Consider the following 26,651-nt stretch of genomic DNA (forward strand, 5'->3'; position numbering starts at 1 on the left):
GCTGCACAAGGACATAGGCCAAAGTACTGCAGAAGCTTCCACAAAGGCAGATTCTTTCCTCAGCAAAGTAAATTTGCAAAGACATGCTATTCTTTCTATGAGGAAGAGCCATAGAGCTGGTCTAAAGATTCTAATTATTAAAAGGATAGGAAAGAAGTTAAACACACTGAAAAGCCTCTTGAACACTTCCAAAAGGAAGCAAAGTCTGGAAAATAAATTGTTGAGTTGTATTAATGGCTGTCAAACTCTGTATTCCTTAAAAAAAAAAAAAATACTAATACAGAAAGCCAAAGTCTTCTTTCATTTATACAAGCATAACTTCAAAATACTGCTATCAAGAAACCGATATATAGCTTGAATTTCTACCCAAGACATTTGGTTTTGACCAGCAGGTATTATTATCTTGCTTGATTTATCAGTAACTACATTAAATACAGTAAGATTATTATTGTTTTAAAATGAGGCGTGTTTAATGTTTTCTTCTCAACATGGCATGTATTCACAATTAACCTTTCCAAGCTTTACCATTTCATTTCTAAAAGACTGATTCCTACAGAAAGTTTTGTTGACTAAATTCAGAGATGCAGACTCCATTGCTAAGGACTTTTCAATTCAGGTCAATAAATAAATAATATATTCTGGTTTTTTTACCCCAAGATTCCAACTATTGAGACGTGCTTCAAGGTCACTGTCATCCAAAGAAATGGTTTTTTTATGATGGTGGTCCTGGAACATAAAAAAGTCAAACAAAGTATCAGAAGAGCTGGCAAATACATAGCCTAAAATAAAAAAAGCTTCTCATTAGGCTTGGCCATGCCTACACTGCACTTCCTAATAGCGTCACGATACCTCTGACAGCTTTAGTCTAAATAGCTCAGCTATTTGTAGGATACTGTGCTAAGAAAGGAATTCAGAGGATAAATTAGCCTGCCTCCTCACTCACTCTAATGTTCTTTATTTCACTTATTTCCAAAGCAACAGCCTGCTTTACAAAGGGCGAGTTTACTAAACAAACAAAAAAAAAATATATATTCTTCAGGCAACATATTTATTCTAGAAATGAGCCGTCTCCACAGTACATTCGTGGGGCTAATCCAGAATTCAGAGCTCACTTGATCAGACCCCAAATTAATGAAAAAAAAAACAAAACAAAAAAAACAAAAAAAAACCACCAACCACAAAACACAAAAACCAAACCTTAAATGAAACGACAGCAAGGCAGTGATAGTTATAATGGACAGAGCTGCAAAAGCAGAGGACAGAGTAGCTGCTGCCCAGCTCAAGGCTAGGGGTCCTCCTTGCAAAAAGAATTCCCAACATTCAGCAAGGAGCGTAGTTATTGTTGCTCAAGGCTGTGTCTTTCAGAAGAAAGTTATTCCTGTAGGACAACAGTAACTACTGATTGTATTAAGTGTATCAAATAGGGGAGCTGGTACAGAAAATTTTCCTTAACTGAGATACAATACTATTCAAAAAAACAGAACACTGAAGCATGAATTACTTTGTCTCATTACGTTTTGTTAGCGAGAGGTTTGTGTATTGGCATGCAAGCACCTCTTCTTTAAATCTGTTCATTCATTATGAGCATACAGTGAATGAAGCTTTGACTTCAGTTAATCAACACTTGGTTGAGGCAGTTCTTAATGTTTCTTAAAAGACTCCCTGTTCCCCTACCTGGGCCTGAATTATGCCAGAACATCTGTGCGTCACTGACAACAGAACAAGATACTATTTGTTCCAGCCAGCCAAATGTTCATCAAACTGTTTGGCAGAGCAAGAGAGGATTATTTCACTTAAAGGCCCTTTTAAAGCTGTAATCACAGTAGAATCCAGTATATGGAGCTGAAGAACAATGAAGTGCAGTGATTTATCTAACATTGCCCTGGAAGCCTGTGGCAGAGCCAGGAACAGAAAAAAAAAAAGCCAAACCAACAAAAAAATAAAACAACATAAACTCAAAAAACTTTAAAGCCCCAAATCCAGATTTCAACTGAAGGAAATCCTTTTCTTTACAATAACTGTTCCATAAGAAATATTTCTTTAAGTCAAGTAAAACAAACAGGAAATCAATACGGAGAAATTTAGTAAATCCAGCATCTGTTTTTATTTTTAGTTATGGTATTTTTAAAAAAGTTACATTTGTATATATACAATCAACACACACATTATAAGTACATTCATGCCAACCAGAGTCTAGAGCAGAGGCATTCAATTTTCACCCAAGATCATTTGTAGCCTGCCATGATAAAGCATCCCCCTTGACAGTCCTCTACTCCAAATGCACAGCAGAATGCAAAACTTCCCCAGAAATCAAGCTTCCAGTTTACCCCACTAGCACTTCATGTCCTCATAAGTTCTTAATTGTGCCCAGTAAAGAAGAGTAAGAACAGTCCATGTGAATTACTCAGGTGTCAACAGCCCACTTCCAGCTGCAATCTTTCTAAACTGTTCCTCTGATACAATCAAAAAATAAGCACGGACAGACTGACAACGTACATACAGCAAATTCAGCGGTTCCTGGAGGAATGAGAGCTATTACCGATGCACTGGCTATGGTGAAGGAACCACAGGAGAGAGACCTCTCTACTAGTAAAGACTGGACACTACAAGGCTACAGAACACATTCATGAAGGACAACAGCAAACTTGTTGTATAACATAAATTTGTCAGGGGTAATTTTCAGTTTAAATGTTTGCAATAATACATACAATATCATTAAATATTTTGGACTAAAAGGGTTTTACATAAAGTCTGTTTAGTGTCCTTCCCTCAGCCATAACGCTAGTTGTGGAAAGCTTCATAAAACAAACTGTCCAAAATTCACTCTTCCAGAGGTCAACCATCGTTAAACAGAGCCAGAGAGATCTATGCAGCTTTCCTTAATCTACTATTGCAAAATACAAGATGATGTCAATACAGTCAGTTTGCCAAGCCTAGGGAAAGCAATGCAACAGACATTAAACATACTACGCTAAACAGAGGTCAACCATTAGGCTGAATTGAGAGCATCCTACAATAAATTCTTTTCCCCTGCACTTGCAGAGGGCAGATTTTCATGAGCTTTAGTCCTTCCTATCACTCCTTCCCAAATGTCTGCACTTGTACGCAGGGATCATGACTCATGCAATTAGAAATAACAGCTTTACAGGGATATACAAAAACAATTCATTGAAACTAGAGTAAGTTTTATGACAAAAAGGAGAAGCATCTTACAGACAGTGGTGTGGCTAGGTTATCTTCACCCGTCCGGTGAGGAGGACTCATAGAATGTGATCTTGATGCTGGCTTCTCACTGTACTTGAATCTTTCCCTGTTATTAACAAAAAGAGTAAGCAGAAAGAGAAGAATTCATTTTCAACAACTTGTGGCACACAAAGGATGTTAATCTTAAAACAAAATCTTTTAAAATATATAAGAGAAAATAATTGTCAAGATGTAAGGATCAAAAATAGTAGAATAAAAAAAGAAAAATTTCTTATTAAAAGCATGTTAAAGGCAAACAAAAGCCTTAAGCATTCAATTAAAAAAACAACAGCCAAAAAACCCCACACCAACAAATACACCAGAAATATATTAAAAGGCGTTCTTCGCATTTCTCGGTTGCTACGTGACCTAACATATCCCCACAGATTTTAGAATAAATCTAAGTTAACTGAGAAGGCTGATCTATGAGACCGTTTTTGAAACAAAATTGCTCAACATATGAGACAGCATAGGATAAAGTCCAGCAACTCAGCAAAGAAAAAGGAATGAAGGTGATGGTTGGCAACACCATAGGGGAGAAGACTTTGGGAAGACCGAAAAAATATGAGGTTAGCTCAAGGTGTATCTTCATATAACATACAAACGTTAAGACAAAGGCAAGAACTACACACACAGCTCAATAGAAAAGCATAACAGAAAGGCCAGGGTGGAGAGTAACATGTCAAAGAAACAAGTCATAAAGACTGTATTAGTTGCATTTCATTTCTGCTCTGTTTTATGGACCAAAGTGATATATATAGGGGGATGGTAAAGAAAGGCCCACAAGACTGTTGGACTCGAAGTATCTTGAAGGTCTTTTCCAACATAAATGATTGTGTGACTAAGACAGGATACAAGTACAGCACGAACAAGTACTCTGCCCAGTAGAGAAAAAAAGTGGACAGGGATTTTTTTTTGGACAACCTTTTGTCATATATAAAGCATTTGAACAAAAGGAAATTAAGAGTAGCAGATCGGTGAAGATAACCGTCACTGATGCACCTGGTCAACAGACCTTTCTCAACTGCAGAGCAGTGAAAGAAAAGAATAGCCTGGAACAAAATAAAATAAAAATTATAAAAGTTTATTAGATAGGTTGAAACAGCAAGAGATCCAAAACAGTAGCAAAACACCCTTCAGTATATACTCCAATGTCAAATCCACACGTATTAAAGTAACTAAAAGCTCTTATTAGTCCATTCACCTTCCTATGACTAGCTATATTCTATTAAAATCAAGTCAGACCATTAAAATACTTTTCATTCTTTCCATCCGGCAGCAAATTAGACAGGAGGTTACGCCAAAAAGACACTGAGACAAATTAAGTGTTTATGAGCAGAAAGACAACTGTTGGATGTACAATGTAAACTAGTCACTTCTAGGAAGGCAAACACAGAGAAAGTTTTCATGAAGCACACCGCCCCAGCTTTCACCAAAACAGCAGGGAACAGTGAAAAATAACAACTGGGAGCATACCTTCCCTTCCAGCCCCAATAAATACCAACAACATACATGGACACAAAATAACAATTACAAAGCAGTAAATAGTTTAGATAAGCAAAGTCTTAGAGGTAAAAAAGATCAAAAGAAATATAATAGTACAATGAGTGTCTCTACATTCCAAATCACACATTTCTTACCAAGATTTCATTTGACACTTTCATTATTATCTTTCATTAAAAGGAGACAAATCTTTGCCTGTCAGTAAATCTGCACTTTTATCAGGCTTCTTTTCTGAACAATACTTAGGTTACCTAACATCTCAATAAAGTTCCCACTGTTTAAAGTGAGAGAAAACAGAATTCACGCCCCTTTCCTTAAGATATTAAGGAATATCAATAAATTTTCAAACCCAAGTTACCAGTAATATTTTTAAATTGACAAAATGGGGAAAAAAAAGTCTAGATATATTCATAGTTCTACCTTTGCTATTTTGAAGAGAAACTGAAAATGAAGTTGCTTTACTTGATCCTACAAATAGAATTTGAAAAGACTGTTAAGGATGGACCACAATTTTGCTCATATCAAGCATATGCTACCCATTCACGCCCTTTTCCAGCCTTCTGCTAATATAAGTCAGGCTCCAGAAATCACAAGATTATTTCTTTTTCCTCCCATGGCAGGTGAGTGGAGAATGGTCACAGTCTTGATGCCAGCCCTGTGACCTCCTGCTTCAGCCAAAATAGTGAGTTAGCATGGGAGAAGGAAGCAATTTGCTGCTAATAAAGGACATTAGTAAATAATTTCCTATTAGGAACAAAGTAAGGGAAACTCACTGGTTCCTTCTGGTGCAGCACAGCTACACACTAATCTTCAAGAACGTTTTTCAGGCATCATAATCTATAAACATAGAGTAGAATTTTCCTACGGGGTCAGAAAGACCGGGTTTCTGTTCAAACCAAACTATACATTCCTAAAACCAATTCTTTTACGTTTTAAAATAAAAGATGCACCTTTCGAGCACCAGTTGGCTTGGTCTTAATCATTTACACCCTAGTTTGCAAGTAAGGTTTGTCTATCTACTTTTTATTTAGCCAAACAACTTCTTATAGAAAAGCCAAAATCTTCATACATAGAAGTATGTGTATTGCAAGATAAAAATAACTGTGAAAGAGACTTCCCCATTTGTTTGCTTCTTTTAAAGGAGTGAATCTTGAGATAAATAAACATCAAAAAATATTCAAACATTTCTCACTGATATTATCTATTTTACCCTGAGAAAATGTTGTAGTCTATCTGTAAGCATTGAGTCACGGTTGGAATGCAAAATTTTCATCCAACTACATATATTGCATGCCTATGGGTGCAGGTTTCCTAATGCACGTTCTGAGGAGAGGGGGAAGTATAATGTAACAAGATCACCATCTGCTGGCGCTCTCTACAAACTGCAGATTTCAGAAATTTTTTAATACTTTACATCTTTACTTGCACTGACAGCTCATTCAAAAATGTAAATACAAAGAAAGACAGGATCTATATGTTGAGTATAGCTAACATCTTAATATAGACACATGTAAATAAGTATTAAATAAGCTATTTCTACAAAGCATAACAGCCGAACATTTACCATCAGTATGTCTTCCTGCGTAACTCACACAGTTAACAGAAGTTTCACACTGCTATGAAGATTTATTTTTGCAATCTTCAGAGCTATCAAAACTTCTAATTGCCAACATATAAATTCATATTTCCTTAGACACAACTCTATTCTTGGTATGAGTCCCCATTAGCAGAGCCGTGCCCATACAGCTAAGTTTCACTTCCAGATTTCATTAAACCAGTAACTTATTCCATCACATTTACTTGCTTCTCTTGGCATGAGATAATATGCAATACGGGACTCCAGAGAACTCACCAGAGCCTTGGGAGCCATCTGTTGATCACCAATGTAGGCATTGCTACAGTCTCACAGGACAAAAAAATGAATTAAATAAAGCTTCACTACCCCACCCACGTTTTAGGGAACTTCGTCAGACCAAGCTAAATCTTAGGTTCAGACACTGAATGGGAAATGGGGTCAGATTTCCAATGTTCTACTATAATTCAGGTAACCAAGAGAGGAAAAAATGGCAAAGAATACAAGGGAGGGAGCAGGCGGAACTGTACCTCAGCCTTCCTCAAACAGGGACAAGCACCAGTTGGATGCAGAGGGAGGAGTATGCTGCCACATCACACTCAAATAACTCCCCAACTGACAGTACGAGGAATTCAGAGGAATTAAGTATATTTTTGTGCCACAAATATGGCCTTGTAGAGATGTCAATATGCTAGATTGGGCCTAATAGTTGAGAGTTGCGCTGATATTCCTTTATTTCTTCTAATACCCAGAGTGATACTTTACCATGATGGTGCTACTCCAAGCAACCAAGACAACCTGATCAGATCCATGCTGAGTATCTTGACATGGCACAACGCTATCTAACACGTTTAGCTAAGATTTAGCTGAAGTCACAAAAAAGCATTTCTAAAGCATAATATATTCCTTGTTTTCATAAGGTCAAACCTAATTTTTTTAATTTAGGGTATTTGGACAGCTCTTCTTAATGGTTCTTTGTATCACTGAGCCTAAAGCAGTAATATGGTAACGCAGCTCGCAATTTCTCCGTTCACCACCTTTGTTCCTTAAGTCTGCTATCAAAACAACAGGCTCATATCAGATCACTTGAGTGTACGCAACCAGAAGATCCCTAACTTTTAACACTGTAGGACTTGGAAAGAGGAGATGCATCAGTCCTAAGAGCAACTTTGTAAATCAGTATTAGAATTACATGTAGTTAATGGATACATAAGAGGAAAAGTTTCAGGATACTCAATATCAACGTGATGTAACTTGCAAGAGTACCTATCTGTCATCTACCCAACCACAGCTGAAAAATTTCAAAATGCAAGACTCGACACTGTGATATACAACATAAACATTAGTGTTCCTAAAAAAAAAAAAAAAAAAAAAAACAAAAAACACACAGCTAATGATGGCCACTTATGAAAGATATAAGTGAACACATAAAAAAGGCATTAGATTTCTGAAACAAAACCTGAGAGCATATTTATAACACAATGAAACCAAACCAGAAGTTTCATATAGAAGTAAAGCTCCTGCACAGAGCCTGAGTTTCGAATAATATTCATGCCCTTCCTCTAAGAGCGCTTTTTTCACCAAGGATTTCAGAGAGTTTAAACATTAACTAAACTTCAAAATGAGCAAACAAGAGGCAATTCCATCCATGACTGAAACGCAACCACATTAAAAAAAGGAACACAGATCTTGATAATCAGTGCAAAGTTGCACTGCATAAGAAGAACTAGAAAGAAAGTAAACATTTAAGAGCAGAACACAGATTAAACTAAAATTTACCTAAAATTCGCAAATAATAGGACAGGAAGAAAGCCTATAATTTTCAACAGTGTTCACTGACCAGCTTGGCACACTTTCAGTACTGCAGGAACATTTTTCTAAGCCAAAAGGAAAACAAGCCTTAATAACCTGATACATTTCATCCCTTTACCTGCTTTGTAAACCACTCTATACCCAGCTGATTGGAACTAAGGATGCAGCTTAATCTTACTGGCTCTTGCAAAGCTACAAAAAGAGACTGTCTGATGGATTGCCATAGCAAGGTACAGCTACATACTCAGAATTCTGCTGCAAATAAGCAAAACTGGATTTTTTGCGTTATCCTAATGACAAACATGCAGGATCTAGGCACAGGGGATGCTAGTCACCAACAAAGCACATGTATTTGTAGTAGACAGCATGATATAAATCAAAACATTTTAAACCAAATTCGGAGAGAGATTGTTCAGACAAGGATGGAGTCATTGCAAACAACTCTCCCCACACGGGAGAACAAAACAACATGGCAGGGTATCCCACAGGCACCAGCTCTGATTTTTAGCCTCCTGAGTTTAAACAAGTACAGCTGGTCTGGTCTGACCTTCTGTAATCCAAGATCCATGAAGCTTGCAGGAAATGTGAAGAAATCTTGCTATTTCATGAAGAAGCCATGACGAAACACAAGACGAACAGATAAGTGTTTAATAAGAACTAACATGCTCGCAAAAAGATGGATCAAATCCCTCTTTCTTTGTGCGCATCTAACTTTTCTTCCTTTGTCACAGAAGAGCAAAATTTGCTTAGCTGCAGGAAGCCACCATTCTGATCCCTCTAAAACATCTGTGAGCAACAATGATAGAACATCCTGTAAATCTACCATCTGTATGCTGGTTTATATTTCTATTCTCTATAGAAAAAAGCCATTAAAAACTATTTTATATAAAAGCTCCTTTCAGCATTATGACCTTGGACTATTTTTTTTTAAATATTATACGTTTACTCTCCCCACATTTTTATCACTTGCTTACTGTACATTCCTTTTATTTTGAACTGTATAGAAATAGTGAAGATTAATCCACCTCGGCTTTATTACTTAATACCACTTTCCAGTTTCCATACATCAGCATGCAGAAAATAGGACTGTACAAGAACTCCAAAGGGACAGCAACTGTTTTGATCTATTTTAAGAAAAATTTGGCCCGAGACTCTTCTGCATCTATACAGCCTTTTACCACATCACTTCTTCCTTACTGCCTGTCCACACTTGTCTGTGCTTCCCTCTCCCAGTTTTTGTATGAATTTTGTATGAATTCTGCCTCTTGCCTTGTGACCACCGTGCTTTGCCACCATAATATCTGAGGTCTGAAAAACATAACCAGAGTACCAGCTTATTTGACAAATATTTAAGAGCGTCAGAACAATAGCTATTATCTACATTTGAAGTCTACAGAGGATGTTACCAAGTCTATAGAGTGTTAAGATGGAGACCAGAATGGCGCAAAAAAGTTATTATTTCTTCATTAGCAAACAGGCTCTTCATGCAAGTCATGAGTACCCCATGGCTATCACCAGTACAAATCACTACAAAGCCCTCTCTTCAGTTGCTGCTACACTTCTCAAACTATTGGTTTGACCTATTGATTTTCTGTGCTAAGTGTCTGTAACTGAAAGGGAAGGAGAACAAGACAAAAGGTAATAGAGCTATATGACATGGAAGAAGACTTACAGAAGCCAGAGAAGAAGACGTAATGGAGGAGTGTAATGACAGAAAAGTACAAAAGTTATCATTAAGTTAGTAGCTATTACCACAGTTTCTGTATATGAAGTACAAATGCTGTATTCAAGTGAGTCCATGAGAGTAATAAATTCATACATACAAATTCAAACATACAGACAGAGCTTATCCAATCCAACATCCATTAAATATAAATCAAATACCAAATAAAATAAATACAGAAATCTTACCCATACGTAAGTGGTGTTGCTGAAGATGATTCCTCTTTAGAAAATACCTTCCATGATTCCTCATGCTTAGATTCACCGTTCCCTAGTTCTCCCATTACCCAGTCAGGTAAGCAGTCTGGGCTACTGCTCCGAACTCTTGTAGAATTTGGTTCATCAAAATAAATTGACTATAATTAAAATAAATGCAAAATCAACAATAGAACATATTTACATAAATATATACTTTACACTGTTAATGTCATTTCTTGCAGGGATATCTGCAGTATAAAAACTCTTTTTCCAATGAAGTCAATGAGATGTACAAATATTACCTCCCCAACCCACGGAAATTAGTACAACAGGAAATGAGGTAAATGTTTTCCAGTACTTTACTTCTCTAACTATGGGAAATTTTAGCGTAAGTTAGGACTGTTATCTCACTAAAGTTGATGCCAGTGATTGACACAGTATATTTAGGTCTTCAGAAAACAAACTGCAAGCTTAACACCACTTACGTGAAATACCGTTATCTTTTCTTTCATAGAAAGACTACTACAGTCACCTCATTTAAGCACATTTTTCCTTTCACAAGAACTATCTGCTGATTAAGACAAAACATAACCTCAAGAGTCCTTTATTATGTATTTTCAAAGAATTAGACAAAAGTTATCCTTCTGTTCCTTAAGAACACCTATTTTTGTAAATCGTTTTAATCACAAATTTTGAAGAAGAAACAGGTCTCAAGAGGTTTTGCACACTGAAAGATTTTTCCAACACCAATTACAAGATATGCAACATAAATGCCTGTATTTACCACATGGAATTCCACTCAACTCATTCAGAATTGTTTTTCACATTCACGTGAAGTTACACCCACCATGTATGAAGGTAAAGTTTTCAGTATTCCTGCTTCTGGTTTATGTGTAAAAGGACCTTCCAGCACACCTCGCTTTAGCATGTGGAGCAAAAGTTTTGCATATAGGTTCCGATTCTTCCTTCCCACTATTCCTGTGCCTGCTCCTGAGGGTTCGCATAGTTTTTTAATCCACAGCGCACATCTTTGTCGTTCTAAAAATATAGATATATGTAATCACCATACATATTCAGAGCAAATCAAACACCGAAAAAACAGAAGCCATCACTGGTCACCGATTTTGTAGATGTTTCCTTTCTATCCAAAAGTTTAAAGCAAAACAAACAAAAAACCCCAAATGACCAAACCCAAGGAAAAAAAATGCTTAAATACTTTGATTAAAAGTAAGTATTTAACAATAGTTCAAATTTACATCATCCGGAAATGTTTTCTATAAATTCATGCTTAACAGAAGTTTACATGACTTCTAGAAATAGCATGTTTGGAATCAATCTCTAAGTACAGAACACAGAAGTCACCAGAAGTTCTGAACTCACTGCAAGAGCTGCCGTTAACTACAACATGCATATTGCATAAGTGTTAATATTTTAAACACACAATAAATCTTCGTTAATTTAAAAAAAAAAAATCTCTATTTACACAAGCTTTGCTACCAGATGATGAAATTATTCATTTGATTAAATGTTTACAAGCAAGGTCTTAATTTGTAGGGTTTATGCCCTTAATAATAACCAGTTTGTTCTAATCTTTATAAAATATCATTTATTAATTGCTGTTTATATTACTGCTCGTTCCTAAGCCGAATTTTAAAAACCTTATCTCTACAAAACATTTGCAGTTTTGTAAGCACAATCTCAAAACAAATGCCATTTAGAAGCTTTTCATTTCTACTGAATTAGCTTTTTTTAAATAGAAACATTAATGTATTTATGGAAAAGCACATTTACATCACCAAGATAAGACAGATAAGCTCAAACAACAGCAATAGTTACCTAAAAGTCCAACTTTAGAAGTTGTGTAAAACCCCCCCTCAAAACAGTGCCTTGTTACATCAGACATTATGGGTCTGGTTAAAGAAAGTGACAGAAGTACACATAATTGTTATCAGTAACCTAGAATTTTGTTATTAGCATTTCTCAATATGTAAGTTTTACCATATTTACCTGACCTATGCTGTAGTTTTAGAACATAAGGCTTCATATCCACAACACAGTGATCAAATTCTGCATCTAGTTTTTCCCATATTTCCTCTTCACCATCCATTTTGAAAGAACACAAAGTAACCTGCAAAATTATTCACATTGAAGTAGAAAAGATCAAATACCACTATACATTAGTCTCTGTTCATCTTAGGCCATGCAAAGACATGCTTTGGAGCTATACAGAAAATAAACTAAATATTTTGCTATGTTCAAATAAACACAAAAATAAGAGTGTTTCTTTGCAAACCACAGATATTCAACGTAATCTACACGAACGTGTTTGTGCAGATTTGAAAATGAATAGTCAACCACACAAAAAGATATTCAATTACACACAATTTGTATAAAACACATAAAGGCATTTTTGTCATAGCCGCACATATAAAACACCGAAATGAATTTGTCATAGCCATATTCATAAGTTTCTATTCCTTAGAATTAGTATTATTTTTTTAAAGAGGAAAAAGGAGGAAAACTAGCAAATGGCCTACGAGTTACAAGTAGCAGAACCAAAAAATGTGAGAACTGTTTTGTAAAGAGAGTATTGAGAAGAACGCTCTTTAAGGTCATCTGCCACTAATTTCCCAGCGGAAGTATGCATCTTTTTAGTACATTTGAGCTTACAATTAGCACGTTTCTTTGCCAACGGAAGCTGAACACCACAGCTGAAGCCGTGGGGGCCCTTCCCTGCGGACAAACCCCGTTATCCCCCACCCCGGCCCGCGTCCCCCGAGCGGCGGGGCCCGGCCCCGCTCCGAGCTCCAGCCGCCTTCCCTGAGGGGCGAAAACAACCGGTTTCCCACCCCCTTCCCTCAGGGCCTTTATCAAACCGCTTCCTGCGAGCCCCGCGTCTGCCCGGGGCTGATGTGTAGCGATTTACCACAGCGAACGACCAGTTTGCGGAGTTTGATGCCACAAACCGCCCCCAGGCCCTGCACCCCGGCCGGGCACCCTCCGGCCAGCCTCCTCCGGCCCCTCTCCCCACACTGCCCCCGAGACACGCCGCCACCGTTACCTCGCTCTCCGAGGGAGCGGGGGGCCGAGCCGGGCCGGCGGGTCCCGACCCCCCTCAGCGGGGGAACGGCCGCCCCACACAGAGCCGGCCCGGCCGAACGGTTCAAACCGACCCCGCTCCCGGCGGCCCCCGCCGGCCCCGCGCGTTTCCGTTTCCGCGGGTTACCAGGCGACGCGGCCGGCGACAGCCAGGCCCGGCCCCGGGGCGGGGAGCCTGGGGCGGCCGGTCGCCTCGGGGCCGGTCTTGAGGAGGGCCCTGAGGGGAGGGAGCGAGCGGTTCGGTTTGGGCGGGCTGTTCGTGCCCTCAAGGCGGTACGGAAGAAACTCTTGGGCTTGAGAGATTAAAACTGTGTGGAAGGTGGTCCTGTTACACCGCAGAAGCACAGTCACTGCCTGTGGTCGTTAATTAGCGTCTGAAGTGATTAACGTCGCCTCGCGCACGGTCGGCAGGGGCTGTCCCAGCCAGGCCCACCGCACTGAGCTCTGCAATCATCACTACAACCAACACTTCTGCCCAAAAATACATATGCGTACATAGATAAATATTTATTGATACACCCAGTCATCTATGGACATTAAGAACCTCAAGAGGGCCCAGCAGCGCCTGAGGGAGAGCAAGGGAGGAGGGGGAGATGCCCGACATTCCCTGAGGGGCCCTTGTTAGTCTGGGAAGCGCCGCAGGAGAGCCTGGAGGAGAGGGGACGGGGCAGGAGCAGCGGGAGAGAGCTCTGGGTTGTTTGGGGTGTGTTCCTTTGTTTTAATTGGTGCTAGTTGGATATTGGCAATGTCTATTTCCGTATAGGATCACAGAATGGTTTGGGTGGGAAGGGACCTTAAAGCTCCCCCAGTGGCACCCCCTGCCCTGGGCAGGGACACCTCCCACCAGCCCAGGTTGCTCCAAGCCCCGTCCAACCTGGCCTTGAACCCCTCCAGGGATGGGGCAGCCACAGCTTCTCTGGGCAACCTGGGCCAGGGGCTCACCCCCCTCACAGTGAAAATTGTCTTCCTGAGATCTAGTCTAAATCTGCCCTCTTTCAGTTTGAAGCCATTACCCCTCGTCCTATCACTACATGCCCTTGTAAAAAGTCCATCCCCAGCTTTCCTGTAGCCCCTTCAGATGCTGGAAAGGGCTCTAAGGTCTCCCCGGAGCCTTCTCTTGTCCAAGCTGAACAACCCCAACTCTGTCCCAAAAATCTGTCACCGGCCTTACTGTGTGTGTAGCGTCTAAAGTGCTTTTATCTCAAATAAGTAAACTCTTCAGCTCTTCTAAGCTTGATTCACATGCACATATACATCAAACAAGAATTTCTTACATGTACGGTAGAAAATTGGCTGTTTTCTTTGATTTCTCAGCAGATCTTCAGCAGAAGTGATTCTGCATTAGGGCTCATTCAGTGACAGCTGTGACAGCCACACTCATTGCCTACTCATTGTGCACATAGCTCCTTAAATCAACATTTGCACAGAAGCAGTGCAAAAAACAGTGATGGTGTATTTAATCCATGGTAGAACCTCATGAGTAGATTACAATTAATATTTATTATCTTTAAATTCCAAATTTAAAATAATTGTCATTTGAGATATCTTTGAAGATATGACAACTTTTAATCTGTTTTAAAATAGTGGTAGATTGTTGCAACACAGTAAGACTACTGGGTGGCTCACTTGCACAAAGAGCTGAACTTCACAAACTTTTCACCTCTGAATCACCACATAAGATATTCAGATTTGTCCTGGGAATTTCGTAATAATTATGAAAGTCAGTCCAAATCACAGGAGACAGACAACAGTTTTGTTAGTTGGTAGGATATGAAAGGCTGAACAGACTTAACAGCATAACTCTTTCCAGGTAGGTTTTTCAAGGGCAGCACATCAGCGTATTGGCCAGGTGACATGGTGATAAGTTTGCATTTTTATCCAGCTTTGCAAATCTGCTTTTTGACAACTGAAAAGGGCTGGGATTTCTAAGCCAACTTTTTTGTATGTTGCTGCTCATGGATTCATATCTGCACATTGCCTTCAGATTTGAATATATCTCTGTTGTGCTCATCACAAAATACTTTGAAAAACTGAACTTGCTGGTATAGGTGAAAAAGAACGTGAGACAGAGCAGAACCAATGAAATTGGAACTAGTGCTGCAGGAGAAATGTCTTGAGGGAGTAGATCCAGCTTCTGGGTCTCCTTACCAATGCGGAGCAGGGTGGCCAGAGAGGTTGAAGCCTACCTGCATTGATTTGGACAATTGCATAACTTCTGTCCAAAAAGAAAGAAAAACTAAAGATTCAAGAAATGACCGAGGTCTTGTCTCCAGCCAAAGCTGCAGCCTGGACGTGATGAGTACTGGTGTGCGCTGATCCTCCGGAGGAAATCACTGTAGACACACGATTGTAGGACACATAGCTATCCCAACCACAATACAGAACAAATTCCCCATTTGAATTGTAAAAATACCTTCATTTAAGTAAAATACATTCAGTACTTTTTTTTTATCTCATTTTACCATGTTCTCTTATCTCTGTAACTGTCTCAGCAGGTTGCTACAAGTAACATGAGCACAGCTTAAGGCATTATTTCAAACATCTTAAAAAAAAAGAAAAGGCAGCTTTCACTCACTCGTCCCAGCCTTTGGAACACCTCTGCTTGTGATACATTTTTCAGACCTTCTAAGCAAACCTTTCATGTCTGAAAAGTTGTGACTCACAAACGCCACACCACTTCAAAGACTTATCAGGTCACAGATTTTTTCTCCCTCTTCTTGCTTCAGGAGAATAGATAGTAAATTCAGTGTATGAACATTGGCTCCTAAGGGTGATTCTTTAAAATATTCAAATACTGCAGATCCAGCTAGGAAGTGGGGCCAGCTGACGTGATCAGTTGTTATCCTGCTGCACGGGTAAGTAGAACTGGGAAAATTTGCTTAGAAAATCTGAATGTTCCTGGGGCAACTGTTATTGTGCAAAATACAAGTCATTTCAGGGAAAAGTAGCGTTTCTGTGGCAGTGAATGCTAACATCACTTATGCCAACTTCACAGGGTGTTGCTGTGAAAGACAAGTTAATATTAAACTGTGTTTGGTATCTCAGCTACCATCTTGAACATCCCGACCCCAGAGGTGGATCCACACAATGTTTTGACTGGATTTCCAAACACATAGGTTCCTGCCAGCTGATCTATGTGTGTGTTAAAAGCAGTCATGAATATCTTGGCCCATAAGTCAAACGTCATTCGAGGACCCCGGTTAAACATGTTAGGAACCGAAACACACTGCGCATTGTACCAGCAAAATACCCTCTGCAGTTGCTAGCCTGAATTTGCCTGTCTGTCTCTACATTAGGGAATTCGGGAATTCAATTACTGATGGGTCTGAAGTATTAAATACTCAATAATAGCTGCCTCGGTCTCTCCTTAAAAATAGGAAGTATAAGAACAAATTATATCAGTCATACTATTAAAATATTCATGTGTAGCCTTCAAAAAAAAAGGGCAGAGTGTATTCAGAGTTTTTTAATGGTAGCTGTAGGGTCTTACAAGTAGTTTGATCTTATTGTTAAATGGTCCTTTTAAAAAGTTCTACAGTAGCTTGCTTACTGTGTAGCTTGCTTCGGCTTTTAATCACAGCAAAAGCTTTTATACTTCAGAGGGAACCACATATGACTCATCACAATTTATTATAAGTACAACAAATATTCCTCTATTTCTAGTATGTTGGAATTATCATTATTTTTTCTGAATGGAAATGCAGACATAAGCACAAAACTTGCCAGAGTGGATCATACCAGGAAACTACTTGTATCATAAATCAAATTAAGAGTACAGTTTACTTCAAAGCTGCTTATGACCAGAAATCATAACTATTGCTCAATGGTGTACCATGCTCTTTTTTTTAAAAACAAAGGAATCCGTTACATTGCGTAATATTGAAACAGTGATAAAAATTAACAGTTGTTTAAAACAACAGTTTCAGGTGAAGTTAAAATTTCAAAAACATAAATAGTCTTACTAACTTCAGAAATTATTTTTTTAAAGTGTAAAAGAACCCTTTATCTGATGGTATTGACATTTAACCCGTGTTTGGATACTTGTCTTCTAAACTTGTTTGGAAATCTCAGACTTTCTACTTATGTAAATTCTGGAAAATCCTAGGCTGATGACCCTCTGTCTAATTAAAGGTCCACTCCCTATCACAGGGGAGCGGTAATGGAATCAGAACCCAGCTAATTACTAATGATGAAGGCCTTTCTGTATAAATCAGTTAAGAGCTAAAGGATTTGATTGGTGATTAGGTAATGTTAAAAAAGAACACACTATTGGCTGAAAATTACTTTATTGTACAGGGACTGCTACTGAGAAAGTAATTTGCAATTGCATAAATGTTGGAAATACGGAAAGAGAAGCAGTATTGCAGGGCTTTTGAAGAAGACAGAGAAAAGAGAATGGAAGTTAAGGGCTGCAATAATGTGTCACAGCTTGTGGAAGAGGCTGGGAGGGATGGTGGTAGGGATAATAGCTGAGGCTGCGTTCACAGAGAGTCCAGAGTTCACATGGAAATTTACACTCATGGGATCTAAGTTTTCCTCTCTTACATGTAATGTTTTGTTTCAATAAGGCAGAGATTTAGTACTGTATTACTTCTCCGATTCATGCTTCATCTTCGCATGGTTTCATGTCTGATGGGTCCTTCTTCACAAGAGTTGAAAAAAAGCCACGTTCTGGTGAAAACAAGAAGATCTGAGGTTAAATACTTGAAACATGGGCTATCTGAAAACAATATGTCTCATGGACCCTGCCAGGTGAGCAATGAATCTTTGCATCTTTGTAAAACTGCTAGAAGAAATGCAATATCTTAGTTCTCTTTTAATGAAAGCTAAGCTACATCCATCAGAAGCTAAGCTGAATGTGAGGAAAGGTGTTTTCATCATGCATAGGCTGTGTTTTTTCCTTCACTTGCAAACAACAATAAAACTGACAAGGAATATTCTACGCAAGGAATATTGATAAAACAAATGCAAAGCGTTTCCTCTTGCTAACAAGCTTCAGTATCTAGTCTATTTATCCGAAGAACCTGTGTGCCTGGGAAGGAGTTCCTCCAGCATCAATTCCTCACTACAGCTGGCAGCTGCTTTTTAACGCTCTCTAAGTCAGAACCCACGTGTTACGGGTCAGCGTAAGATGGGAGTAATGCACCAGAACAGGAGTGAACACGTCAGATTCTCAAGGCTGCAGGAATGTTCAAGCTTTTTTCCCCTGTAGAAGGTGTTGATCCAAGGATTCATGAAATCCCAGAACGCTTTACGTATGGCGTTTTGTTTGAGCTAGGCCACCTCTAAATAACGCCTCCTAAGAACAGAACAGGGACTAAAGCAAAGCTCTGGTGCAAAAAGGGAAGCCTTGCTGTGCCTTCTCTCAGGCCATGTCTTCCTAAATACCCAAGAAGTTGAGTATAAGGCAGATGAATTAGCCAGTCAGATAGGGCTCGAAGATGTATTATGACCTTGCCCCCACATAAAGTACTTGTTATTCCACCAACAAAAGCTGTTTTATGTTTAGCCTAGCTTGTACCTTTGAAACAGGCAGGAAGAGTAAGGTTGCCATCCACACATGGAACAGCTACGGTATAGGCACAGGATTTTTCTTTATTCTTGCAGAAGAAGGATATAGTTTCACCATGCTGAATGCCTTCCTTAAGGTCATTCTGGACTCTTTTCTTCTCACCATTGTATAATACTACAGCTTTCTTAACTGGTATTTTACATGGGCCTGTAAAACAATCCAGTTATAAGCATTAAGATTAGAGCCCATCAGAAATCTGTACAGCTGACATTTTGGAATGAAAAATAATTTGTCCCAGATATACGTAGTGCTTTTGCTGGTATTCCAAAGCTGAAGAAATTCAGAACCCTAAGTATAGGGTCAAAAGTTTCCAGTGAAAATCCAGCCTCAGTAAAATTTCTAATTATATTAAGAAGAGAGGAAATACTCAGGTGAAATAAAGCTCCATGGCTGATTATTGCAGTCAATTCAGATACATCATGTCATACAACATTCAGCATTGGGAGTCGTCTTAGATTATCAGGGCCTTGAAATTACTATTTCGGTTTTCTTTCAAGGACAGGCCTTGCACAAAGGTGTAATAGCTCATCAACAATCAGAGCAGTGGTCTTTTAGGAAAATTCAATGTGATATGTGGTTTCTAACAGATAGCGCATGTATACCTTTACAGGTTGGCTTTGTGGACCAGTTTCCAGTCTTTTCACATCGGGAATGCTTAGGCCCGTCCAGCACGTAGCTGGACTGGCAGCCGAAGCTGACGCTTTCATTATAGTGGTATGTTCTACGGACAGCAAACTCTATGAATCCATTTTCTATTCCTGTTGGCGTGGGGCATGTGACAACTGCGGTACAAAAGCAAAAACAAAGCTTTATCAATGTTGCGGTTCTAAAAGACACACTATATACTTTGAAAAATACATAAAACTTTCATGGTGGTTCATTTCAGTCTCTTGCACAGGAAAACATAGCCAGAGGAAAGATAGTTTAAAAAATCACAATAAATAAATATTACTTGTTTTAAATACACATCTATTGCAATCGCCCGTTACATCCAAAAGACTACTTAAATGTGGCATAGTTTCACTGAAACCAGTAAAGTTCTTAAGGGTAAGGTTGTCTATTTCTTAGATTAATCCTACCAATTAGTGGAATCGAATGGTGGCTGTGCTCTGGAGGGCAGGCTCTGATTCCGCACTGTGAACTGCCTTTAGCAGGTTTTGTTTATATAACCTTTATACCTGCAGTAAATATTTCGTCAGTCCCATGTTGCGTGCAATCATGTTGGCAATCACCTTGCATTCACGAGCCTAACTTTCAGAATAATTCTACTGTATGGTTGTATTAACAATTGTAAAAAAAAAAAAAAAAATACTAACATTGTTCATATAGTTTTATATATACAATTCTAGGGAATATTTTTAGGTGTTAATAAAAGTAAGTGTCTTACCCTTGCACTCTGGAATGCTGCTCCAGCTCCCGTTGGCCATGCAGGTAGCTGTCTCATTCCCAATAAGTGCGAGAGGAGGTACGCATTCAAAAGTAATTGTGTCCAGGAAATTAAAAATCTTTCCAGGTTTTACATGACGGTAAGAAAGGACTCCAAGTTCCGGAAGCGAGGGAGGTGCGCAAGTCACCGCTAGAAAAGCACAGCATTCATAGAAATTAAAGCTTAAAGATTAAATTATTACTAGAATCACAGGAGCAACATGCTTATAACCACATTAACCCACACCGCCCTTTACAGAAGCGCAGCTAACAAAACAAAAAATTCAGATTAAAAGTCTCAGGAGCCTTAGAGTATGTAATACATTATTTTTGCTATGTTTTCAAACAATATTATGTAATATATTGCTTTTTCAGTAAAGCGCTTATGCAGGACAGGTTATAGCGAAACTGCGTATAACAGTTGCACAGGCATGAACATATCCTCTTTTTATACACAGGGAGAATGAATTTGAGTGGATAAGCATCTTACCCTCAGCTGTAAATAGCATCCCTGATCCTGGCCTTTTGTACAGACCTTTAAACTCTATTTCTCTAAAAGTAGAATCCACACATCTAAACCCAAACATACAGGGTTCTTCTTGATTTTTCCTGACCATTTTTTGCATGGCAGTATAGGAGGCCTCTGAATAAGAGTAGATGTAATTCTGTGCAATGTAAAGGAATCTTTCTGTAATAAGAATAAGGATAGAGTAGTTCTTTAGTATTTAAACACGTACGCTGACACTGTGGAAAAGTGCCACTCCACTTTCCATCTGCCATGCATTGGCTCGTTCTTGTCCCAATGAGGGTGTAACTGAAAACAAAAAGACCTGGTTATCAGAAAGCTTAATGAACGCAGAGAAGAATCGAGAAGTTCTTTGCAAGAAAGATTTCTCACAAACAGACTTAAGAGCCCTGTTCTGAAATCTTTATTTCTGGCACTTACTGACCTCAAAAGAAGTTTAGATTCAAACACAAAAACTAGTTAGTATTCGAGTGTTGCAAGTATGGAGACAAAAGGCCTGATACAACAAGATGTTTTGTCATTTCATCTGTATGTTCTGTCTTAAATACAAATTTCTACAACTGATTAATACTGTGGATATATGTAAGTAGTGAGCATTGCTCACACTTACGTATGTGTGTGTATGTACATTAGCAATCACAATGGGTGATTGCTAACGTAAATGTTATGGTTTCTTGGGAGGAGTTCCTAGATAATTACGGCAATTAGGATCACTTCTGCAAAGGACTCAGCACTCTCAAGTACTAAAGTGACTGAGGCGCATGATTTTATTTTAATGCCAGGTAGCCCAATTTTATTTCCATATGCACTCTAAAAGCATCTCTCCCACCCTCTGTATTTATATTATTGGCACTTACTCTGCATTTTAAAGAAATGTTCATCATGTATCTATCATTCCAGTATCGCACAGATGAAAACCAGTAAATTAAAATTAGCAAAATTAAATCAAGTCCAGTTGCTACATTTGGTGTCATAGTTGAATTTATTTATTCCTTGTCTTGCTCCTGTTTCGCAGAAGGAGGTAGCTGAGGCTGTTGACACTCTTCAGTGAACTCTATGCTATGTCTCACCTATGACCTTCACAGGTAAGCACTGTTTATTAATTAACTACCCAAATAAGATTAAAGGTATGCTAATATCAAATATTTCTCTGCATTCACTATAACTATTTTTCTTTAAATGTATCCTCATTTCTAAAACAGGCAAGTAGCCTTGAGTAAAAGTGCATTTGCTCCGGAGACCAAATTAGGATTAACCTCATGTTTTCATTTACTGAGCTTGGAAATGCATAGAAACAAAATTTTCAGTCTGCAGAGCCTAACAGCGTAACAACTTAGATGCAGATTATCTTCTCTCTGCTGTAGGATTTCACCTCATGATGTAATAAGAGGATTTAAAAAGCAGGGAAAAGCAGTCCAGAATAAATCTTTGCATAAAATCTCTGCTATTTTGATGGTTTTGTATCTGTAAGACATTGCTTTGGAGTAGCAAAGCGCTAAGATGTTATAGCCAAGCCTGAACAGACGAGGATCACCAGATACGCAATTTTGTTTTTTAGTTTTTATGTGCAGTTTTCTAAGTTCCCTGGCTTGCAGTGCTGGAGCAGGTGATAGTAGAATGTAATGGTGTAGTTCAGGTTATTTATTTAACAGCACGAGGAAGGGAACGCTTACCCCGGTTCACATGAAAAACTTATAGAACTCTGATAGTGGAAGTCTGTAAAATCAATTTTTCCATGCTGCAAGGGTCCAGGAGTGGGACATCTCTTTGCTGTTAATTAAAGATAAAAAAAGGATATTATTTCATGAGGCATGAAGTTAGGATAATGGAAATTAGTTGATCTTATAGGGATCTTGGTGTCTTTCACATTTCTCCACTTCCATGTACTACATTTCATATGTCTAGCTCTGATGTTTCTCTCAAAATATAATAGTTTTTGTGATGAAGTAATTTTTAATACTTGATTGTCTGAGGAAAATAACTTCTGTGCAATGAAATGATAAAAATGAACAAAGAGGGATACAATAAATGTAGGTGTTATCAAACAGCATACGTCATTAGAGTATAAGCTCTGCTGGGCTGAGTCAGATTAAGGTTCACCTTGTCCTGGTCCAGTTCCATCACCATCCGGGAGCAGAGGCTTAAGGAAAAGCATGGGACATGTATGGGAAGATCCTTCCCCTGCTGCTTACCCCTCTTCTCCCCCACACCCATCTGTCTTCCAACAGGTAAGGGAAGAACAATTGGAAAACAGAAGTGTATCGGTTTAAATATATCAGATTAGTCACAAGGACTACGAAATACCCTTTTCAGGTCAGCGTATGGCAGGTCGGTGAGATGGCGCAAAATCGCGGAATAGCATTTATTTTGTTTTACTTACGTAGGCACAGCAGGGTATTGAGAGGCCACTTGCCCGTTGGGAGGCAGGTGTACTTCCTTTGGCCAGAATTGGGGACGAACCCAGGCCTACAGGTATATTCAATTTCTTCACCCACATCGTACACGCTTTTGTTTACATCAATTGTGGCAAAAAGCACTTCTGGTGGCCTGGGACAGACTGGAGGAAAGGAGACGCTTTACAAGAAATTGGGCAGAAAGTTGGAGTTGTTTTTATTTCTCAAGTGGAAGCACAGGTTCCTGTATTATCATCAAACGTAGTATGTTTCTGCACCGAGCTAAACAGTCCTTCTGGGATCTATGGCTGCGTAACTTGCTGAGGCAGCTGATGGCTGCTGTAGGTATTAGCCAGAAAAAAATGTGCTCTCCCTCTTCCCCTCGGCAGCTCTATCAGTGGCCCCTGTTACATTTTGTGTCACTTTTTTTTTACTAAAATTGCCTTTTGCTTCAAAATGGATTTATGAAGGTATTCTGTAAAGTGAGTCAATTATGGTAAGTTATCTTGGACAAAAGAGGGTGAGAGGGACTTAGAAGCAAATTAATGCATTTCATTTTTAATCTAAAGTAATTTGGTGGGGTCAGCCTGAAATAAGATGATTTTTTTTCCTAAGTTAGTTTATTTTTCTCTGGTTTCCCCAATTTTTCTGTTCAGTGGGGCAAACACTCTGTTACATTAGACAGTTCTGATTCCAAACCAGCTTTAACATGTTGACAGCGTGAACAACTCATCACCCGGAGAGTGAGAACAGGAGGGCAGCAGCAAGGGAGGAACGGAGGGTGCAGACTGCCTTCCTGCCAAGGACATGGAGAGAGGCTCCTGCCGAGATCGTGGGGAGAGAACAGAGGAACACCAAGCTCGTGCTGTAGAAATGCACAGCAAACAGAGGGAGAGAGAACAAGACACAGTGCCCATAGCCCTTGGCGTGGGGAAAGGAGGAGAAAAGCAAGGCAGGAGCTGTGCCGGGCAGCCCTGGGGCGGAGCGGAGAGCGAGGTGAGCAGGGAGTTGGGCAGAGGGACGGAGCGAGGTTAGGTCCTGGCACACGCGATGCCCCTGGCATGCAGGCAGCCCGGTTTCCACAATGTCTGTCAATATTTCTTCTGGTTTCCTCCATTTAATGCTTTTGTATACAGCAATTCATCTCACTGTAAGAAGCGATGGAGGAAGGAATGGAAGGGAAAGAGAGGAAATAGCTTTCAGAGAAAATTCCCCTTCAAAACACTTGACCAGAATTGTCTGAAGGCTTTAAAATCCTGTTGCTTTCTCCAGCTTCCCTCATTCACGCTTCAGGATAGTACTGGCTGTTAGAAAGTGGAAGGCGCTTACCTTTCGCTGCAAGAGCGCAGTGGCTCAGAGCAACTACGCACGCAACCAGTGCCAGGGAGTGCATTGCTGCCAGTCCGCCAGCCCAATGACCCTCAGTCCAGCGCTTCTTCTCTTAAAAATAAAGGCATCCACAAAAGGATGGTTACATATTAACTCTTTGTTTTTATTACCATCCTAGTAAACAGAAGAGAAAAGGTTCCTTGTGTTGCTTGTGATAAAGGATGAAACAGCCATCACATGTTGCATTCGAACATAATGCAGGAATTCAAATAGCAGTCTGGGCTGAAAACATCTCCTCTTCGCTTGTCTCTGCAGAGCATCTCCTCTTGGGACCGATGTTTTTGAAAAAACAGTCTTATCTTCTCAGCATCTTTAGAGGACGAGGATGTTTGGAATATGATATTGGATCAAATAATAGAACTGTAAGAAGCTTGTGTTTATCACTCGAGCGTTTACACTTCTAAGTACCAAAGATTCCTGAGAGTTATAGCAAAATCTTTCTAAGGCGAAATGAAGAGTGTTGGAGTGACATTGGTATTGTCACATGCCTCCGGTGATGATACCAACTTCATGCCAGTTTACACCAGATGATTATCTGGCCTGAAACTTCAGGCTTCAGGGGCCTATTTGATCAGATTCACGCCACCAATAAGCATCTTTCAATTAACAGATAACTCAAAGCAGTGGAGAGAGCAACCAACACTGCAGGAAGAGTGAAATAATGATTCTAGACTGTGCTTGTTTGTGACAAGGGGGTCAAACTTAAATCGTATTTTTGGGTGGTATAAAAACTTGTTTCGGTGCTGTAATTTGGGGTCATCAAGTGAAAACTCCACAGATATCAGCTGAGGTTCTGATCACTGCAGTTCTCCTAATTTAGCAGATTTTAACTGCAGGAGCATCTGAAGTGCAACCAAAATAACATTTGTGTAATCATTGTTCCACAGTTTGACGTTTCTAATCTAAGTATCCTCCTTCCCTGCTGACTCACAGCCTGTGAGGGGGAGTGAGGGACATTTCAAGCTCTAACGAGAAGCTAGGTTATGTCAAACTCTTACTGCTGTCATCTTAAATAGTTTGTTTATTTTTGTTTTATAAAGTTTTTCTGTTTGCATTTAAAACACAAATTTTACCTACAACATTAAACAATTAGGAACATGCTATTCTCCTCAGAGAGAAAATGCCATGAATGTCCCGCTGAAAATATTTACCAAATACACAGTGCCAAAGGGCAAAGTACCACCACTAAATCAACAGAAAAAAATTGACTTCGTTTTCTGTATTTACATCCGATTATTCTTCCATTTGTCACAGCCTGCTTCTTCCTCTTCTTTCTCTACCAAATTCCACAAGTATCTTTTCCCCTCCCAGCACACTGCAATGCTGTAATGAACTTTCTTGCCTCTGGTTTAAGTCCTTCCTTAGGTCTGCCTGCTATTTCCATGACATTCTTTCCCGCGTTTAAAATAGCACAGGACTAGATGGGCACAATTTTATCCATTTCAGTGTTGACCATGTGAGCATTTCTCGCTGTGCTCAGCAGATGGCAGAACGTGCTCTACCATGTACCACACACATAAAAGCATGAACTGAAAAGTTTTCTGTACCACTTTAAGAAGGGGGGGGAAATGGCTTAAATTATGTGCACATTAATTTTTCCATAGATTTTGTGTGCGATAACTTTACTGCTATTAAAATTGAAAGTAAAACAATAATTGCATGTGAAACTGAAAGAGGAGTGAATATTTAAGTATGCGTTTCACACAACTGCATAATAACTGACAATATTGTGATTCTTTTTGAAAACATATTTCTCTGCAATAAGAAGCAGTAGAACGTATGCTACAAATAACTGTGTCTTTTCCGGTACCTGGTGAAGACGTGAGTATTGTTGTATGGATTCACCTTGGCAGAGCGTGAGCAAACCAACCTAGTTCTTTCTGTATCTGGTGATAGTATGCAATTAGATATAGCATCTGATTTTCCATCGCATTCAACCCACTCCTTTAGTACACGTGCTATTTATTATTATAGCTCCGATAAACCCAGTCACGAAGCAGAATTTAATTTCATTAGTGACCATGTAAATAGAGAGCAGATTGATGGCCTCTACCACAAACGGGATTATATTCTAAGGAAAAAATGGTAGCTGCAAGCAGAGAAAGTAGCGCAAGAAGCCCCCGAGATGATATTAGCTAGCATGATACATGGAGTACCAGTATCGCAGCAGTCTAAGTGTTCCCGGTTTTGCGCTAG

At 39.3% G+C, this 26,651-nt stretch overlaps 2 protein-coding genes across 11 annotated transcripts in view; both read right to left on the reverse strand.

The window, feature by feature from the left end:
- CEP112 (centrosomal protein 112) overlaps positions 1–13,411 on the reverse strand; it is a 171,889-nt gene extending 158,478 nt beyond the window's left edge. For 2 of the 9 annotated variants that reach the window (XM_074608018.1, XM_074608016.1), the window contains exons 1-6: positions 13,113–13,411; positions 12,059–12,179; positions 10,899–11,089; positions 10,043–10,209; positions 3,214–3,310; positions 652–726 (exon numbers count right to left, since the gene is read on the reverse strand). In XM_074608018.1, the coding sequence (XP_074464119.1) occupies positions 652–726; positions 3,214–3,310; positions 10,043–10,209; positions 10,899–11,089; positions 12,059–12,158 (630 nt within the window). In that variant the 5' untranslated portion in view covers positions 12,159–12,179; positions 13,113–13,411. Of the gene's footprint in view, positions 1–651; positions 727–3,213; positions 3,311–9,400; positions 9,440–10,042; positions 10,210–10,898; positions 11,090–11,887; positions 11,962–12,058; positions 12,180–13,112 lie in introns of all 9 variants that reach the window. The other 7 variants (XM_074608022.1, XM_074608021.1, XM_074608015.1 and 4 more) reach the window with 6 other exon arrangements.
- Positions 13,412–17,419: 4,008 nt separating this feature from the next.
- Positions 17,420–24,864, reverse strand: APOH (apolipoprotein H). Of its 2 annotated transcripts, XM_074607869.1 has the most exons (8): positions 24,396–24,864; positions 23,054–23,230; positions 22,347–22,443; positions 20,885–20,961; positions 20,110–20,298; positions 19,325–19,504; positions 18,672–18,869; positions 17,420–17,821 (listed from the first exon to the last, which is right to left on the reverse strand). In XM_074607869.1, the coding sequence occupies exons 1-8, from the start codon at positions 24,457–24,459 to the stop codon at positions 17,751–17,753; spliced, it is 1,053 nt and encodes a 350-aa protein (XP_074463970.1). In that variant the 5' UTR covers positions 24,460–24,864; the 3' UTR covers positions 17,420–17,750. The 2 variants fall into 2 exon arrangements, with proteins under 2 accessions (XP_074463970.1, XP_074463971.1); XM_074607870.1 differs by lacking the exon at positions 23,054–23,230.
- Between the last annotated feature and the right edge of the window lie 1,787 nt (positions 24,865–26,651).

Source organism: Larus michahellis, chromosome 14 (assembly GCF_964199755.1).
Source record: "Larus michahellis chromosome 14, bLarMic1.1, whole genome shotgun sequence".
Classification (NCBI taxonomy): Eukaryota; Metazoa; Chordata; class Aves; order Charadriiformes; family Laridae; genus Larus; species Larus michahellis.